Here is an 18,496-nt window from a genome sequence, read left to right on the forward strand (position 1 = left end):
TTCATCACTGCCCTCTCCCAGTCGGAGGGTAGGACTTTCAGGAGCACTGGCTGCTCCGAGTGCTCATGAAGACCTCGGCAGCCCGGGTTGAGCCTGTAACTGGGGCACCTCCTCTGACCTCTCTCTTGCTGTCCTTTGACCCCAGCTCGGGAGCAGCTGCGAAGGTCCCGCCACAGCCGCACGTTCCTGGTGGAATCCGGTGTCGGAGAGCTGTGGGCAGAGATGCAAGCAGGTAGGGGAGGGGACGGAGGGATGCCCTTGGCACCTACCGGGCACCAGTACGGATGGGCAGAAGGGCACATTCCCGAAGCCCGCCCCTTTCTCCAACATCAGCTGTACCTAACCTGGCATCTCCTCACTACGATCTGATCCCCTCCTCCACTCACAGCCACACCCCTAACTCCCACTCCTCCAGGGGTTGCGAGTCTCCGGAACCATTTCTCCCCCACACCCCAGTGCCCAGTTCAGGTGGCCAGAGGTTCAAGCACCTTAAACCCCTCACATCCTTCCCCTGCCCTTTGCAGGCAGGGCGCAGGACCTGGGGCAGGGTTGAAGGCTGGGTGAGGCTGGAGGGGGCGCCTAACTGAGGGTACGAGTCAGGCCCTGAGCGTGCGCCTGTGCTCGCCGCCACAGGAGACCGCTACGTGGTGGCAGACTGCGGAGGAGGCACCGTGGACCTGACGGTGCATCAGCTGGAGCAGCCCCACGGCACCCTCAAGGAGCTCTACAAGGCGTCTGGTGAGTAGCCAGGCGGCGTGGTCCCCAACAGCGCCCACTGCCCGCCGGGCGCGCTCTGATGCCTCCTGCTTGGTCCCAGGTGGCCCCTACGGTGCGGTGGGCGTGGACCTGGCCTTCGAGCAGCTGCTGTGCCGCATCTTTGGCGAGGACTTCATTGATACCTTCAAAAGGCAGCGGCCTGCTGCGTGGGTGGATCTGACCATTGCCTTCGAGGCCCGCAAACGCACCGCAGGCCCGCACCGAGCGGGGGCGCTCAACATCTCACTGCCCTTCTCCTTCATTGACTTCTACCGCAAGCAGCGAGGCCACAACGTGGAGACCGCCCTGCGCAGGAGCAGGTGGGCCCGGGGAGGCGGGCTCAGGCAGCGTTTGCTGATGCCGAACACTTACGCAAGGGAGGGTCGTAGGCCCCGGGGGAGGGTCCCCCAATCCAACACATACACATCATGCCGGCAGGGGGTGCAGGTAGGCGAGAGGTGTACCCCAGGTTTCATCATAGGATTCCGCAGCCGGAACTGAGGCTAGAGAGCCATGGGGGAGCAGGGGGCTCTCCATGCCTGTCTCCCTCCCCAATGCCCTGCCTGGCAATGCTCCTTGGCTTCTCTGCACGGAGGCAAAGGACAGGCCCCTCTCCTGGCCCCTCGTGCCTGAAACTGGAGCAGGCTGTCAGCCTGAGAGAGTCTGGTGGGGATGAGGGCCAACCTCTAGCTAGTGCACCCTTTCTCACACAATGGGCAGTCAGCCTGGAGGCAGGGGTAGGGTCCCCACACTGGGGCAAGGAGCTGGGACTTGATCTGTGGCCTCATGCCCCCTTCGCTGCAGCGTGAACTTCGTGAAGTGGTCCTCACAGGGGATGCTCCGGATGTCCTGTGAGGCCATGAACGAGCTCTTCCAGCCCACTGTCAGCGGCATCATCCAGCACATAGGTGAGTGCCTGAGTGCAGGTCCGTCCACGCCGCAGCCCTGTACACACCCCCATGTGGGATCCACGCCGCAACCCCGTACACACCCCCACGTGGGAATAACCCCATTACTGCCTGGGAGCCTAGAAACAGCCGAGCGGCAGGATGAGGCCTAGAATCCTCCACAGGAAAGAAGCAGTGCGGTGAGTAATAGCTAGGGGACAGGGTCTGTGGTCTTGCCAAATCAAAGAACCCCTGGTGCCTCAGTTTCCCCATTTATAAAATGAAGTGACCATATTGGGTTCCACAAACCACAAAATGGTGTCACAGGGATGGAATAAGCTAAAGTCTCCAGAGTGAGCAGTGTCTTGTACCCAAGTCAGGATGTTTGATGTGTGTAAATGAAATTTCTTTTCCCTTTTTTGGTTTTTGCCATGGGGCACGTGCCCTCGTGGAGAGACTGAGGGAGACAGTGAGAGGGAAAGTAAGAAATCACGCCCTCCCACACACACACCCAGGGAAGTGTCCATAATCCCTTCTCCATTTTCCTGGGATTTGGGGGCACACACGCACCCGTGCCCAGCGTGATTTTTAAGCTTCCAGGTCCGAGACTAGAGCAGTGGTCAGCCATGTGGGAGTCCAGGGCCTTTACCGCCACGGCACCTGCGGGCCGCATAAATACATCTTATCCCACCCGATCCGCCATGCAGTAGAGAGGAGGGTAGAGTGTCAGGGAGGCAGAGCTCATGAGGATTGCCAAGAGCCCTTGGTGAAAGCACTGGGCATCTCGCTTCATCAGAACCGGGTTATAGTTTGGGCGTAGGGGTGGCCTGTAGTGGTGGCCTCCGCAGCTCGCGTCCTGCCCCCCCTACTCCTTTCCTTCTCCTCACCCTCTACCCCTCCCTGTCCCGCAGAAGCGGTGCTGGCTCGGCCAGAGGTGCAGGGCGTGAAGCTGCTGTTCCTGGTGGGCGGCTTCGCGGAGTCGGCAGTGCTGCAGCAGGCGGTGCAGACGGCGCTGGGCGCCCGCGGCCTGCGTGTTGTGGTCCCGCACGACGTGGGGCTCACCATCCTCAAAGGCGCCGTGCTCTTCGGCCAGGATCCGGGCGTGGTGAGAGTGCGCCGCTCGCCGCTCACCTACGGCGTGGGCGTGCTCAACCGCTTTGTGGCTGGGCGCCCCCCGCCGGAAAAGCTGCTGGTTCGCGACTGTGCCGCCGAGGACGCGCGCTTCATCACCGACCCCGGCGTGCGCAAGTGCGGCGCGCTCAGCCTGGAGCTCCAGCCGGCCGACGGCTGCGCGGACTCCGCTGCTGCGCCCCCGGGCCGCCGCGAGATCCGAGCTGCCATGCAGTTCGGCGACACCGAGATTAAGGTCACCGCCGTAGACGTCAGCACCAATCGCTCTGTGCGTGCCGCTATCGACTTTCTTTCCAACTGAGGGCGTGCCGGCTTGGTGCCAGCCCGAATCTGCCCGGCCCCGCCCTCTTTCTGTTCCTGGGTCCGAAGGGCTGGGTGGGGCCCAGGAACCGCTTGTTCTGATGTCAGGCTTGTTCTGATGTCAGCGCTCCTTTCCCGGTCCTCTAATCCCGGGGTAGGGTAGGGATTAGATCATGGGAGAGCGGGTGGGGGCACGGCCAGAGGATCAGATTTTGGAATTGGGCCCTGGTCCGCTGACTGCAGACTGAAGGGCCAGGCCAAGGACAGCGGGGGGGAAAAGTGAAATTTGGAACAGGTTTGCAAGAGGCGCATGATCCCGAAGGCAAAATGCAACAAAAGGGAGAACCCTGGCCGGATCATGGGGGAGGGTGCGTAGGAAGGAGGCCGTTGGGACGGAGAGGCTGCAGAAGCAGCAGGACTTTGTGCCTGGCCCGGACCTGCAGGGCCAGAGTTCACCGATAGGGGTTCTGCCATACAGGGTTCTGGGCAGAGCAACCCTGTGCAGGCAGGCAGGAAGAGACTGGAGGTGGACAGCGGAGGTACAGGTGTGTGGCACCTTTGGCTTGATACTGACCCCCAGGTATGACTGCTAATTGCAGGAAGGCCAGTAGCTAATGGGGAGAAGAGTATGTTATGGCGAAGGCAGGTTACAGGGGACATGGGGGGGGAGGTTATGGTGGCAAGCCGGGTAGGGGGCATTTCATGACAAAATACCTATCTGAAAAGGCCATAAGGGATCACTTGCATCCCACACCAGTAACGGAAAGGAGTTAGGGGTCTAGGGCACAGGGGATAGGGGAACAGAGGAAGCAGGGGGGTGGGGTGGAAGAGGGTTGCGGGGGACTGGTCCCAGCTCTGCCCTCTACTTGGTGTGCCGTTAGGATATTTCCTGATTACACGTGGGCCTCGGTGTCTCCAAGTGTGAAATGCCAGGCACCTCTTTCCAACCATGACATGCAACAGCCCCACTGCCTGAGAACTCTTAAGGTGACAATAAAACATTTATGCTCATGGGGAAGCCACAGCCTGCTGGTACCTCCATGCTGTTTGGAGTTGTGTAGGGGATGTGGGTTCTAGAGAGGAGGGAGAGCTTAGCCCTGTCCAGGGCTGGGAAGTAACCAGAGCACCAGCTGCCATCTCCTGGCAAGCAGCCCAAACGACTCCCCCACTCCTTCAGACCTCTGGCCTGGGCAGGCGCCCCCTCCCCATCCAAACCAATTGTCTTGGCAACCAATCTCACGCCTAAAATGTCACCTGTGTGTACCTCTTCTGGGTTAGGGGCTCTGCTACCACACTGTGTCCTTGCCCACTGAGAGTGCCAAGTCCTTCCTTAGTCCATTCTTGAACAAAAATCTCGCTAGCCACTGGTACCCACTGGAAGTTTTATTTCTTTAAGGTTCTATCCCAATCATTCATTTAAAAACCAAGTAACACAGACCTGAGGGGTAAGGGTTGAGGACTGCACTCCCTCCTACTCACCATGGACAGCAGTGGGGAAGAGGGAGGGCAGGAGAGGGCTGAAGAGAGACAGCAGCAGCAGTAATGGGGCGATGCATCACAGAGCCAGCTCCATCCTCTCCCAGACCCTGGCTGGAGCCCCTATGGCTTGGGGTGAGACGTGGGCAGAACCTACCCCAGGCCCTTCCACTTCCGTCCTCAGATAGCCTCCTTGGGGGCTCAACCCATTTCTTCTGGCAGGAGACTGAGGCACACAGAGAGGAGGAAGTGGGAGAGGAGGACACAGGAGAGGCAGGGTGGTGGCATGAATGAAGGCAGAGGTGAGAGGTGGGCGAGGCTCCAGCTTGAAGGCCCCTGGACTCTCCACCCCTGTGCCCACCCAGGGGAGGGGTGAGGAAGCCACATCAACACGCAGCATGTCGGGGAGACAAGGAGGGGTTTAAGGCTGAGGGGCCCCAAGGCAGGCAGGCCGCAGGCCTCAGTCGAAGCCGTGCCAGTCGCTGTGCTCGGAGTCGTATTCCAGCTCAGCGCCCACGCACTTGACACCGTCCAGCAGCATGGGTGTGCCATGGTGCCTGTCTGCAAGGCAAGAGTGCAAGTCGGTGCGCTGTGCTGCGTCCCGGGCGCCACCCACAAGCCCACTGTGAGGGGACAGGCTGCAGGAGGAGAGGCCAAGCCCCAAGTGAGCAAGAACCCCTTTTCTGAGACCCGGACTCCAGAGGGCTGGACAAACCCTTGCAACCCAGCTCGCACCTCCCTCCTCCAGCCGGACCCCGCCTCGCTCTCACCCATGACGCGCGCCTGCACCATCACGCGCACGCAGGCCCCGGCGCCGCCTTCGCAGGCCAGCAGCATCTCCTCTTTGAGGACGCCTTCCTTGTGCGCCGAGTACTCGCACTTGACGCTGTAACCTGTGCAGAGGATCCGGCAGCTGAGCAGCACGCCTCCCCTGCTCCCAGCACTCCTTGGCCCACCCCCACTTGGCCACTATCAAGGCTGCCGAGCCTCCTTGACAAGCAACAAGGACGACCCCTCCAGAGCCCCCTCAGGGTACACAGGCTTGGGAACTTCCCATTTGAAGTTCTTCGGTGAACTAGACTAGACGTGCCTCTGGCCTGCAGGTCACTCCAGTAGGGTGCTAAGGGTGGAGAACGGTCAAATTCCATCTTCCAAGAGAAGGAGCAGCTGACTTCCCCAAAAAATAAAGCTGGGAGAGCGAGTGATGGGGGAGATAGGGGCGCAAGGGCAAGATTTGTGTGGATCAGGTGGCAAGAAGCAAAGGCCCGAGGTGATTTCAATCCACTGTGGGCCAAGATCATGAAGAGGTAGGGGATGGGGGTGGGGATGAAACAGAAGCTGGGGCTCCGAGGGCCGCACACTGGGCACCCTGGCTTCTGTCAGGTTCTGCATGGAGGTTGGGGGGTAGGACAGGGGATCCAGGTCGGTACGGAGAAGCAGCCTGAAATCCAAGGCCCTGGACTGGTGGGTGCTAGGAGTTAGTGCCCCGAGTGCCTACAGGGCAGGAGGGCAGGAGGATTGGAGGCCTAAAGCCAGTTCTTCAGTGGCTCCCATCTCAGCCACCTTCCCACTAAGGTGGTAACTGTCATGTGAGACTGCAGTGTGAGACCACAGACTTCCATCCAGGAAGTGCGGCCCAGGGTGTGAGACCTGCCAAGCTCATAGAACAGCACCATGTCCATCCTACATGGGGGGAGGACAGCACCCCACATTCTTACTCCCACTGACATCCAGGCCCTGTGCAGGCAGGCCTCCTCCACCTTGAGGAAGGGGACACACCTTCAGGGACAGGCACGACGCTAAGAAGCTTGAGGTGCAGGCTGGGGACAGGTGCCTCGTGGATGTCCTTGCTCAGCCGGTGCACCGGGGGCAGCGTGAAGGTAATCTCATACTTGTGCAGGATCTTCAGGAAGCCAACCTGCAGCAGCAGCGGGGAGGGAGAGACACCTTCACTCACTGCCACTCAGGGCCCACCTAGATCATGTCAGCTGTGAGCCTTGTGGGTCTCGGCACCTGCTTTCCTGGACAGCCCAGGGAGCCTGACTTCCTCCATCACTCTGGCTGGTCCACACCAGGCCCTCTGATAAATCGCCTTCCCAGAAGGACCTCATCCCCACAGCTGAGCCAGCATGCTCCTCAGCATGTCTCATGGGCCCTACTGTCCTCAGTAATCCTTACTTCCCCCATAGGGTACGTGTACTCACTGGAAAGAGACAGAGAGAAAAGGAAAGTGATAAATCCCCTCTCTCCTTTGAAGGGATGGCCACGCCACAATCCCTTCCCCTCTCAGTATTTTGGGCATGCATACACAAGCACCCAATGTGTCTTTCAAGCTGCTGGGTCTAGGCCTCAGCACGTAGTTGGTCACATAGTCAGCTATGTGGCATTCAGCGCCTTAACCACCATGCCACCCGGCTGGCCCACAGTAACCCATTTCCCATTTCACAGATGGGAAGAGCAGCCAGCAAATGACTGGCTGAAGGCACGGTCAGGTAAAGTCCTCCCTAGACCTCTTGGCTGCCGTGCATGGAATGCACCAAGGCATCAGACACTGCCCATCAGGGGAGGGTCAAAGTCCCATGGCAGGCCAGCACCTGCCTGAGTCAGTAGCCATGTCAGGGATACTGATGCTCCAGTGACTCCGCCAGCACGGATGAGGGATGGGATGGAATTAGATACACGGACATAGACCAGTTGTGTCAGACCAGAGCCTGCCCGCAGGCCTGCACCAGCCAATGAACCTGGGCTCCTGCCTGTCCTGTTGGCACCTGACCATGGATATCTGCCTGTCCACTCAAAGGTTCATTGTGCCCTATGACCCCTACTTAGGGCCCAAGCAACTTCTGTTGTTCACACACGGTGCTTGCAACTGATGTCCTCTGGGACAGATACCTCCCAGTGGCACGAAGGGTTACAAGCTGGTGTCTGCTGAGCAGAGTGGCTGGCAGGAGTGCCAGTCTAACAGGCACATAGCCACAGCTCACATGCGCACAAAATCCTGCTCACAGTGTGGTAACCAGAGTGGGATGGCCCCACCCCTGGGGACCAGTTGAAACTGGGTTTGAGAAGCTTTCAGCCTTTCAGTGGGTTCCATCTGATGTTATCCCATGGGAAACCTCGATGCACACGACCCCCTTGTACACTGCTGGTGGAGGACCCTCCTCTCCAGGCTCTGGTTGTGCCTCCCAACTCTGACCCTGTGACCCAGCTCCCCACTTGCCTAATTTTCCAAGGTAATACTCACACGTGAAAAAAAAAAAAATCATCACTGCCCTATTTTTAACAGTGAAAACCAACCGTAACACCCAGGAATAGGGAACCAGTTAAATCAGTGGTGAGACCTATAATGAAATGCCAGGCAGCTGGAAGATCTTGTGGAAAATTATTTACTGACACAAGCAAGAGACAGTTCATAACAGAAGCAAGCAAGATACAGCGTGTACACCAGCTTTTTGTTTTTGAAAACAAAGCTTTAAAAAAAAAAGCTGTGATGACACACATCAAAATATTAACCATGGTTATTTCGGGATGGTATGACTGCGGCTACTCTTAAATTTCTTTATATTTATCTTCCAAATTTTCTCTAATAGACATGAATGGATTTCGCAATGAGGGAAGGGAGCTATTTTTAACTTTCCGTTCATTCTGTCTATCCCCTTGGGGAAGATGTCAGCTGTAGAAGGGTGAGGATTTTACAGCTGGGCAGAAATGGATATAAACCTGGGCCCCTTTCTGAGCAGGGTAGCACGCCCCTCCCCAGGGTAGTCTCCATGGATCTGACCTCCGTCTCCAACCCCCACCTCCACTCCCCTGCTTAATCCTGGACCCCTGGTTACTTGACCAGCCTGAAAGACTCAATCCCCAATCCAGCCCCTCCAGAGACTCCCTGCTGTCCCTTCCAAAAGGGTGTGGGACCCACAGTGTCCTAGCAGCTGGAGGCAGGCTGGACGGTGAGTGGTATGCAGAAGAGGCGGGTGCTCCACCAAACAGAAAACATGAGATGATAAATACTGCTGCAAAGAGCCTATATCAGTCAGGCTTGGCCAAGAACCAGCTTAGAGGAAAGGAGACAGACAGGCCTGGGAAGCCAGGGAGGAGACAGAATCAAGCTGATGATGGGGGAGGTGTGCATGTACCTTGACCAGAAAGCTGCTGTCACTCTCCTGGGTGACCATGACCACTGAGTCATGCAGTTTCTCATCGAAGTGGACGTGGCTCTGGGAGCCTTCTGCATCGTGACCTCCGGCAAAGCGGATACTCCGGACTCTGGGCTTGTTGCCTAGGAAGAGTGGGAGAGGGCTTCAGGGCTGCTTTTACCTCTACCTAGGAAACTATGCCCACTCATCCTTCCCCAGGTACCTCTACCCCTAGGAAACTATGCCCACTCATCCTTCCCCACCCCCAAACCGTCCTTCATATCAAGGAGTCCACACAAGGGCTGGATTCCTTTCAGAGCTGGGCAGACACTGAGGATCATGAGGCTTGAGACCTCTACTCTACCCCTACCTGCCCAGTTGTCTCACAAAAAAGCACCCCTGAGAGTGCCCTGGGGGAACTCGGGGACTGGCTAGTAGGACTCCTCACTTGGAGCCAGAGACAGAAGCAAGAGAGTCCTCCGGGCTCACACAGCAATAGGAAGTGCGGGGCTCAGCCCAGGCCATGGGCGCCCTGCCCCAGTGCTCTCCTTCAATGTAAAAGCTCCCCATCCCTGGGACCTTCGCTTTCAGGTGCATGAGGCCTGCTTGCCCCTCCTAATGATGCCAGCCTGGGGAACAGGTCAGGACAGGAAGGAGCTCTAGGGGACTTATTTGGGGTGGGAGAAATAAAAGAAGGAGGGTAAAAAAACACGCAGCCTACCTGTGAGAGGCTGCAGCAGCCACGGAACCCCACTGATGCCAGGCAAGAAGGAAGAACCCATGGAACCTCCCAGAGATGCTCTTCCCTCCTCTGCTTAGCCTGCCATGAAGACCGTCAGCTGTCTCTGAGCTCGGTCGGGGTCTCCCAGACCTCTACAAAGGACAGATGCTGAGACAGGCAGAGGAGCAGAGAACTGGGCTGGATAAATGCTAAGGCTGGGGGACACACAACTGTGACCCCAGTCCTCTCTGACCCTTTAGCCCTCGGCCTCCCAAGAGGCCTGCTCAGAGTCCTTTAGCTGGGCCAGCCTTTGCCTGAGTTCTTGGACACTCAGCAGGCCCCAAGGACCAGCTTGACACTTCCACAAAACCTGTGAGTCCCACAGACCTGACCCTATCTTACCAGATCCCTCTTGCCTAAAACTTTCCCTTCTAGACTCTTCCCTGGCTTGCTGTGGTCCTGCCCTCCTTGCCAGCCTCAGTGCTTACCACAAGCCCCTCCTGTCCCCTCATCCCTGCAGTGGAACAGAGGGGCTGGGACATGGGGACACAGAGCACACACTTCCATAGACCAGTGTGCTTAGGAGCCAGCAGAGGTCCCTTTAGGGCTTAGGTGAGCCACTGGACATGGCACAAACATGGCATATTCCAAATCACACACACACACACACACACACACACGGCTGACGTAGGCCCTGCAAGCAGCAGTGCCCTGTCCACCAGGGCCCACGGGAACAGCTCATGCAAAGCCCATAAGTCCAGGGAGGCACTCACCTTTGTTAGCTGCAGCCATGGACACCCTCCCTGCTACGGGGCGAGATGCGCAGCTCCTGCCGGACACCGCAGCTCAAGCTCAGCAGCCTCCCATGCTCCGGGGACCCCAGCAGGAGCCTGAAGGATGCAGGTGGTGGAGAGGGCAGCAGTCAGGGGCACCTGTGCACCAGTGGCTGGAGATGAGCAGAGGAGTATCCTAAGAAGGAATCAAGGAGCCAGCAGGTGGCATGGTGGTTGAAGCACTGGACTTCCAGGTGGCCGACTACAGTTCAAGTCCCAGACCTGGAAGCTTGCTTTCTCATTCTCCTTCTCTGTCTCTCTCTGGTCAAATTGAAGAATAATAATAAGTAAAAATTAAAATAAATAATTCTATTTAAAAAGAAGAAGAAAAAGGAATCAAACCTCTGCTGCTCTCAGCAGCCCAAGTGTTGCTTGCATTTTTCAGCAAAGGAGCTGCACCCCTGCCCTGTACCACTGCCTACATTCACTGAGCCCTCACCCCACCTGATACCCCACTGCCCCAGGAGCCACCAGCACAGATCGAGCTACAGCTGCTCTTGGGCCAGCCCACCTGGGGCTGACAAGATGGGCAGCCTGGAAAGAATAGAGACTTTACTGGGACTTTGCATGGGGCTAGTTCCAGCACTGCTATCCCAAGAGCTGGGCCCCGAGTCTGCATTATTTAGATCACACAACCAAAGCATCTGGGTGTAGGTCAGAGTTAACAGTATGCTTGGTGGAGGGAGGTGGAGGGTCACAGGAGACAAAGGTATCCTTGGAGCTTTCTCTCCCGGTGACCAGGCAGGGCCACACACGGGAGACACCTGGGGAGGGGGTGGGCTCCATCTGAACCTGCCACTTACAACCTGGCCCAAGTCTCAGGGTGGCTCCCTGCTCAGCTCCCAGAGGGCAGCCTCAGTATCAGGGCAGTATGAAGCACCCCTAGGAAGCTGCCAATGGGCTGGGCAGGGACCATGGAAGCATTAAAAGGAATACTGAATGCACCATGGAAGCATCAAAAGGAATACTGAATGCAACTGACGCAAACAGATGGGTACATCCAATCAGAGCATTTGCAGAGATTACCACAAAAGAAAGCAAGCAAAGTAAACCGAAAGCCTCATTTGTCACCACAGACAGTAGCAATGCCCGAACTCTGCTCTGAAAACTGGCAATTAAAGGGAAATAATTCAGCCTCTCTCTTTTTCCCTTCCTGTAACCATACTGCCCTGGTGGTGGAGGAAAAGAAGACGGTCTTTACACAAGACTTCTCCCTACTACATAGCAAAGGAATGACCAAACACCAAGTCATTCTGCAGCCCCCAAAGAAACAAATGCGGGAGGCAACGGATGTCTGTGGGTGCTATACCACGAGGAAGGTAGTTACTCACAGATCCCCAAGAATCCCAAACAGAGGGCCTGCTGTTGTTTTTAAAAGACTAACCCAAGTGACATCATCTAGTCACATTGGTCAGTCCCCCCTCACTCACCATGGGACAACCTGACACACCGATACTTCCTGCTAGGAGGCAGCCTGAAGTCACAGCATCGCTGGCAACGGACTCCTGCCAAAATGTTTAACCTGGATCTAACTGAGCCTCTAGCTCGACTGCTCATTTACTGAAAACACAGAGGACAGCGAAAAAAATTAAATGACTCTGAGAAAGCAGTGAGACCAGTCAGAAGGTGCGATATTCTCCAGGACACTGACCTTTTTTTTTTTTTCAAATTGCAAAAAGAAAAATAAAGGAAAATTGCTCTACATAGAGAATGGGCAAACTACTGCCTGTGGGGAACACCCCCCGTTATTTGTAAATAAAGTTTAACGGGGAGGCAACCACACTCATTCATTTACATGCTGTCACAACTGCTCTTGCACTAGAACTAAACTACTTTGAGTCACTGTGACAGAGGCCATCTCATTTGCAAGTCTAAAATATTTACTATCTGGACCTTCACAGAAAACGTTTGCCAAACCCTGTTCTAGGTTAACACACACTTAAGAGGCAAGAAGACAGGATAACCTACAGGATGACTGACCTGGTTTTTTCACATCAGTTACAAGAAGAAAAATAAATGGGGGGTGGGGGTTCTTCCTTTCTTCCTCCTTTTCTCTCAGCCCTCCCTACTTCCTTCTTTCCTTCCTTCTCTCCATCCTTCTCCCCTTGCTTCCATTCTTCTTTCCTTCCTTTCTTTTTTAATTGCCAGAGGGCACATGCACTTACCAGATACACACACACACACACACACACAAACACACACACAGAAAGCACTTTCTAATGGCAGCCAGTTACATCACAACCCCTTTTCCTCCATTTCTCCATTGGGGTAGGATCCTGAGCACATACGCACATGCACCTGGTATGTTTTTCAAGTCTCTGGGTCTGGGATTTGAACCACAGTTGGCCATATGAAATCTGGCTTTCCATGCATAGCCCTTAACTGTGCACTATGGGGACAGCCCAGGGATGGCATTTCTAAGGACTTACAAAAATGACCTTTGGAGGGTAATTGGGAAATGAGAATGTTAGATAACACTAAGAAAACGAGTTGTTTTGTTAGATGGGATCATGGAATTGTATTATGTAAAGAAATATGTCCTTATGGGTCCAGCAGATGTCATAATGGTTACATCGCTGGACTCCCGTATAGTCAACCGCAGTTCGAGACCTGGACCCAGTGGCTTGAAATACATGCCGGGCATGCCCAAAATCCTGAGAGGAGAATGGAGAAAAAGGGATTTCAGTGTGGTCATTACCACTGGGGAGGGGGTGCTCTCTGTCTCTCCAGCGAGCATGTGCCTTATAGCAAAAAAAAAAAAACCTCTCAAAAAGAGAGAAATATGGGACCAGCAGTTAGCGTAATGGCTATGTCGCTGGACTCCCATGTACTCAACCACGGTTCAAGTCCCGGACCCGGTGCTTAAACTCATGCCGGGCACATGTGCGTATGTGCCCATGATCCCAAGAGGAGAATGGAGAAGTGATTGCGGTGTGGCCATCCCCCTGGGGGGTAATTTCTCACTTTCTGTCTCTCTCTGTCTCTCTGGTGAGCGCACGCACCCTATAGCAAAAACCTCTCCCCCCCCAAAAAAAAGAGATAAATATGTCCTCATTTTTAAGAGAAATGCTTAAGTATTTTGAGTGACCTGTGAGTAACCTTAGCTAGTCCAGGGAATAAAGAGAAACCACAGGACAATCCCACGGTCAGGGGCTGGACCTGCTGAGGGCTTGAGCTCCAGGGCAGGAAGCAGGTGTGGTCTCACCTCCCTTTCCACTTCTCCAAGTGAGAGAAGTCCCAGGCTAGGCCCGCCTGTGGGCAGGGCGTTCACAGCTTGGGTACCAGGAGCTCCTGGTACAAGGAGGCCTAGAGAGATGAAGGCAAGGGCAAGGGTTCGGCCTCGGGAATGCAGGAGCAGCCAGGGCAGGGACAACCCTAGGTCAGCACCCTGGAGGCTAGCTTCCAGGCCCCGATCCAGAGCAGAGAGAACTACGCCCCATTCACCCCTGGCCAGGGCCACTCCGAGATCAGTAACCTCAGCCCTGAAATGCTTGGCTTGTCCCCAGGAAGCCTGGCCTTGGAAAGCAGCCTGCCCCCAACCCTCCCACTCTAGTCATCCCCTGAAGCTGTGAACTCAGAGTATGTGACAAAGGCCAAGCACAAGGGTGTCAGGCCCTCTTCCTCCCGTGCTGCTCCAGCCACACCTCTACAGTCATAGGACAGTGACAGCCCAATGTTCACAAGGTCCCCCATCTCCCAGGATACTGGCTGGAGGCCCAGGTGAACCCTTAACCAGTGGCTGGTGATCAAAGGCTGCTGGAGACCCTTTTCACAAAAGGCTCCACTCCAACCATGCAGGGCCCCCTCCCTGTCTCTTCCCAACCCACTATCTGGCTGTTGCGAGGCTTTGCCCAGGCCAGAGAGCCCCCCTCCCCGCATCTCCCATCCATACCTTAGCCTGGGTCTCAAGCTGCATCCCTTTTTTAAAGAAGCACCCTCCTGCCCCCTCCCAGATCTCAGGATAGGCCTGAAACTCTTTCCAGGGTCCCCTTTCTCACTACTGAGATCATCTGGTATCTACCTTGCCCACCTTACGAGGGCAGTGACAGCGTTTTGCCCACCCCTGTGTTCCTAGCACCTAGCACAGCAAGGAAAGGGAGAAGGCTGTGTTCAAGTTATGTGTGTCGAATGCACAGACGACCACACGAAGGGGAGCCCAGCTATTTGCCCTGGCCGGGCTCTCTAGCAGATGTGGTGTGGTTAGGGCCAGCAACTTAGAGCGGACGCTCTCAGGAAGAGGAACTCCCCCCCCACCCCTGCTTAGCCAACCCCTGCCCTGGAAGGCACTCCCTTCCCCCCACCTCACACCCGTGGCCTCACTGGGCATTCCTCGGGCCTCACTACCTGCCTGTGCCCACCTTGAGGTAGAAATCCACCCACGTCTCTTGCAGTGCCCAGCACTCAGTACAGAGCAAGTGCCAGGAACTGCCTGTAACCCTCTACCAGGAGGTGAGAACACACAGGACGGGGAGGCAAGGCTGAAAACACACAAACCTCCTTTCTGAGCAGAGTCCCACCAGTCACTGTCCCCTGGGACCTAGACTCTCACCCACACGATTCCTCATCAGAAGCAGGAAAAGAGGGCACTGGAGCCTCTCCTGGTGCAGCCGAGTACACAGAGCACTGCAACCCCCAGCCTGGCCCTGACTCCAGCCTCCTCCTGTGCCAGCCAAGTCCCCGCTGTGGCCCCAACACACGGCCCCAGAGGCTGCAGTCCTGGTTTAAATTCAGGCTCTGCCCTTGCTGGCTGCAGGGTGAGTTATTCACGTCTGTCCCTCAGTTTCCTCATCTGTAACACAGGAATAAGCAGCAACCTCTTCCTCCCAGGGTGTGGTGCAGCTGTACCTGAAGCTCTATGAAATGTACCCCACACCCCAACCCCTGCAAAAGCAAACCCCCGAAGGTCTGGTTTCTAAAGCGACGGCAATTTCAGCAGCACAGGCGGAGAGGCACATCAGGTCAATCCTGGAGGAGCCAGAAGCGGCCCACAGAGGGGGCCCCAGGGACTTCAGGCTCTTGGAAAACAGCTCAAGGATTGAGAGGGCCTCCCTCTCCTTGCCATCCTCTTCTACTCCCAGGGCAGCTGGGCCCCTAGGGAGGGCCAGAGAGCAGACTGCTAGGAGCCTCCTATCCCTCCAGTCAGATGGTTTACAAGGAAGAAGTGGAGAATGCACATCCGGGGAAATGTCCAGGAGGTATGTGGTGTCCTTCCCCAGGGACTGAAAAGAGTGATCAGCCAGCAGCTTCCCCATGAGCTGTCAACAGATCAGGCGTGGGACCCTGGACTGTCACAGGATGGGGAGGGCTGGAAAGCTGAGACAAGGCCTCGGGGGCTTTCTGGCTCTCAGTTGCTCTCAGGAAAACTGTGAAGAGAGAGCTGCCAGCTCAGGTCCCTCTACTTTAGAGAAAAGGGCTGCGGCAAGAGTGCACAGCAAGCGGACAGAAAAATGGATGGTTACGCAGAAACCCAGAATTCCCAGCTCAACTTCTGTCCCAGAGGGGATAGGGACCTCACTGGGGCCCAAGGCTCCAGACTGGAGGGAGGGACAAACACAGCCTGTCCATGACAAAGAGGCTCCCAAGCCTACCTCCCTCCTGCACCCACACGCCACATCTCTGCCCCACAGGCAGCCCCCCCAAACATTACAGGGCCAGCCCAAACTTCTCCTTGCATGTGGCTGGTTGCCCTCTACCTCTTAGATTTCTCATTCATTTCTCAATCCCTATTCTCAATCTGACCCAAGGACTTTCTCCGAGCCAGAAACTCCACAATATTCCACCTTCCTATCTCTCTCCTGCCCCCATCCTGGGGCTCAATCTTGGCTCACTCAGTCCAGCAGAAGCACCATTCAGCCTCCCATTGAAGCTCAAGCCCATAAGAACACTCACTGAAGCCTTAAGATGGGGCCACCCCAACTGCTGAATCCCAGATCCTGACATAGGACTGGGCAGCAGCCCCACTTGGGTCTTCGCACTTCAGGTCTAGAAAGGTCAGGCTGGAGGTCAGGTGTGATTCCCACCAACTCAGCCTCGATGTGACCTGATTTCCTCCTCCCTCCAGCAGGTCAAAGGTGCAAGTCCAGAGCAGGGGGAAAGTGAAATGGAGAAGATACCTCCACCACCCACACCCTCCTGCCTCCCAAGTGGCCCTCCTCTGTCCAGCCTCATCCTCCCTCAGCTAGAAGATGCTTAACCCTCTCTAGCCCCCAGATTGCTTGTCCCATCCAGGATTCCCCCTCCCTTCCCCACCAGTGGCCAGAGGCCCCAAGAAGCAGGTGCCAGGCTAGGTCCAGGGGGTAACAACTGCCCCTGATCTTCTTGAGCTTCCTGGAGCAAAGAAACACGCTGCTCCCATTTCTCTGTGCCCAGGTTCAAAAGAAAAGGCAAGCGAGGCCTTCCTTCACAGTCCAGTAGGGCCCTGCACACTAATGGGAACACTGGCCCAGAACCTAAATCTAATCCCTCCTGCTGGGGGCGGGGCAGGGAGGGCAAGCCCCTAGAGGCACCAGGGGCCCTAGTGTAGGACCCTATATCCTCTCCAGCCACCGCCCCGTGGGTGTGGCACCACCATCTCCGCCCCATTCTCGTCTTGTTGGGAGACAAACGCAGCTGAAAGCGTCCCCATCATACACGTCCCAAGCCGGGAGATGCCGGCTCTGTCCCTCACAGATAATCCTGTGTGCTCTGCACCCTCACCTCGGCTGACGCAGGAGTCTCCGGAGCCCGCACTTCCAGACATCTCCGCCCTCCACCCTGAGGGTGTCGAGGCCCGGGAGGCTCAGAGGCTATCATCCAAGGTCATACAGCGAGGCGGTGGCAATGGCAGGGAGGCGGGAGGGGGGTTCCCCGGGACCTGACATCGCCCTAGCTCAGGCCGTGTGGAGACCTCCAGGCCCGGCCCGGACAGCGGAGCCCCCTGCCCTACTCCAACCATCGCCGCCGGTGGGCTCCCAGCCCCGAATACCTACACGGGGGCCAGGAGGAGCTATCGGCCAGCCAGACGGAACCGGGAAGTGGGGAGAGGAGGGACTGTCTCACCTTGCGGGACGCACGTCGGGGCCGACCTGGCCAGGGACGCGGCAATGACGGTGGCGACGGTGGTGGCTGCGGCGGCGGCGGCGGCGGGGGCTCAACGCCGAGCACGAGGAAGGGAGCCCCGCGCAGCAGCAGCCCGCCTCAGGGCACGCCCCCGCCTCCGCCCATTGGTCGACAGGGGGGTGGGGCGAGGGATGCTTCGGCCCAATGAAGCGGCTCAGCTGGAGCGCCAGCGAGAGAGGAACCTCCTGCGTCACGTGCAGGGGGCGCTGCGGCTGCGTCCTGCGAGCCCGCGCCTACCCGGGCTCCGCGAGTTCTCGCGATGAGGGTGTCGGCCGCCAGACGTGGCCGGGGGCCAGCATGGAACTGAAGGGGGAGAGAAGAGAACCTCGGATAGGTCCCGCCCTGTCCCACCTGCTGCGGCGGGGGTGGCGGGCTGGGGGGTTGCAACACCCGCTTCAGTCCCCACTTGGGAGGGGCCTCCCCTGGGCCTCGCCCCCTCGGGCGACGGTTAAGTGGAGTTCAGGGCTCGATTTTCTCCCTAGGCTTCCACGCCCGCATCCGCAGTGGACATGGGTCACGTTAGTCCAGTCCAATAGCTGGAGAACCTCCATCCGTTCCGATTTCCGGCCCCCGGGTTTCGGCCTCTTCCCCTTCCATCCCGTCTCCCTCCCTCGGAGGAAGCGCCCCCGCTCAGCCCCAAGAAGCGTCCTGGGAGCCCAGCCGGGGTGGATAAGCATCAGACAAAGAAGGCACGCGGGGTGGGGGTTGGGAGAGCCGGTGCCGCGCCCCCGGGACCGCAGCCCCTTCCTGGTCTCCATGGAGGCGGTCGCTATGGCAGCGGGATGCGCCTCGCGCGGTACCCCGGGGAGGATGCTGCCGCCTCCACGGGGCGGGGAGCGAGGGGCGTGGCCCGTGGGTACTCAGGTGTTCTTGCCACAGCTCTGCCTGCGGGTCCGTGAACACCCCTCCACTTCGCGGTCGGGGACAGATTCCCGACAGCGCTGGCGGAGGAGCGGTCTGGAGCACGTAGCGGTCTGGCACTTGGATGGCTGAAGGCCAACTTTCTTTTGGAAGGGCCGGGGTCCCTTCCTGCTTTTGAGAAGATCTCAGGGTTCCCACCCTCGGCGGGATTCCAGAGGTCCCTAACCTGCGTTCTACACTCCGGCTCGCCCCCTGTTGGCAAATTATTCTTTCTGAGCTATTGTCCGCCTCCTACGC

General features: G+C 57.2%; 2 protein-coding genes across 3 annotated transcripts in view; one reads left to right on the plus strand and one right to left on the minus strand.

Moving 5' to 3' along the window:
* HSPA12B (heat shock protein family A (Hsp70) member 12B) overlaps positions 1 to 4,098 on the plus strand; it is a 20,000-nt gene extending 15,902 nt beyond the window's left edge. The window contains exons 8-12 of the mRNA XM_027766450.1: positions 146 to 232; positions 634 to 738; positions 818 to 1,076; positions 1,561 to 1,664; positions 2,555 to 4,098. Of these exons, the coding sequence (XP_027622251.1) occupies positions 146 to 232; positions 634 to 738; positions 818 to 1,076; positions 1,561 to 1,664; positions 2,555 to 3,075 (1,076 nt within the window). The 3' untranslated portion in view covers positions 3,076 to 4,098. The remainder of the gene's footprint in view (positions 1 to 145; positions 233 to 633; positions 739 to 817; positions 1,077 to 1,560; positions 1,665 to 2,554) is intronic.
* Positions 4,099 to 4,439: 341 nt separating this feature from the next.
* ADISSP (adipose secreted signaling protein) lies at positions 4,440 to 17,429 on the minus strand. Of its 2 annotated transcripts, none has more exons than XM_006163964.3 (6): positions 17,279 to 17,429; positions 10,181 to 10,353; positions 8,687 to 8,829; positions 6,330 to 6,468; positions 5,321 to 5,443; positions 4,440 to 5,111 (listed from the first exon to the last, which is right to left on the minus strand). In XM_006163964.3, exons 2-6 carry the CDS (start codon positions 10,197 to 10,199, stop codon positions 5,011 to 5,013), a joined length of 525 nt encoding a protein of 174 aa, XP_006164026.1. In that variant the 5' UTR covers positions 10,200 to 10,353; positions 17,279 to 17,429; the 3' UTR covers positions 4,440 to 5,010. The 2 variants fall into 2 exon arrangements, with proteins under 2 accessions (XP_006164026.1, XP_006164025.1); XM_006163963.3 differs by having other exon boundaries at positions 10,181 to 10,376.
* Between the last annotated feature and the right edge of the window lie 1,067 nt (positions 17,430 to 18,496).

The sequence above is a fragment of the Tupaia chinensis genome, unplaced genomic scaffold (genome assembly GCF_000334495.1).
Source record: "Tupaia chinensis unplaced genomic scaffold, TupChi_1.0 Scaffold143574_1, whole genome shotgun sequence".
Classification (NCBI taxonomy): Eukaryota; Metazoa; Chordata; class Mammalia; order Scandentia; family Tupaiidae; genus Tupaia; species Tupaia belangeri.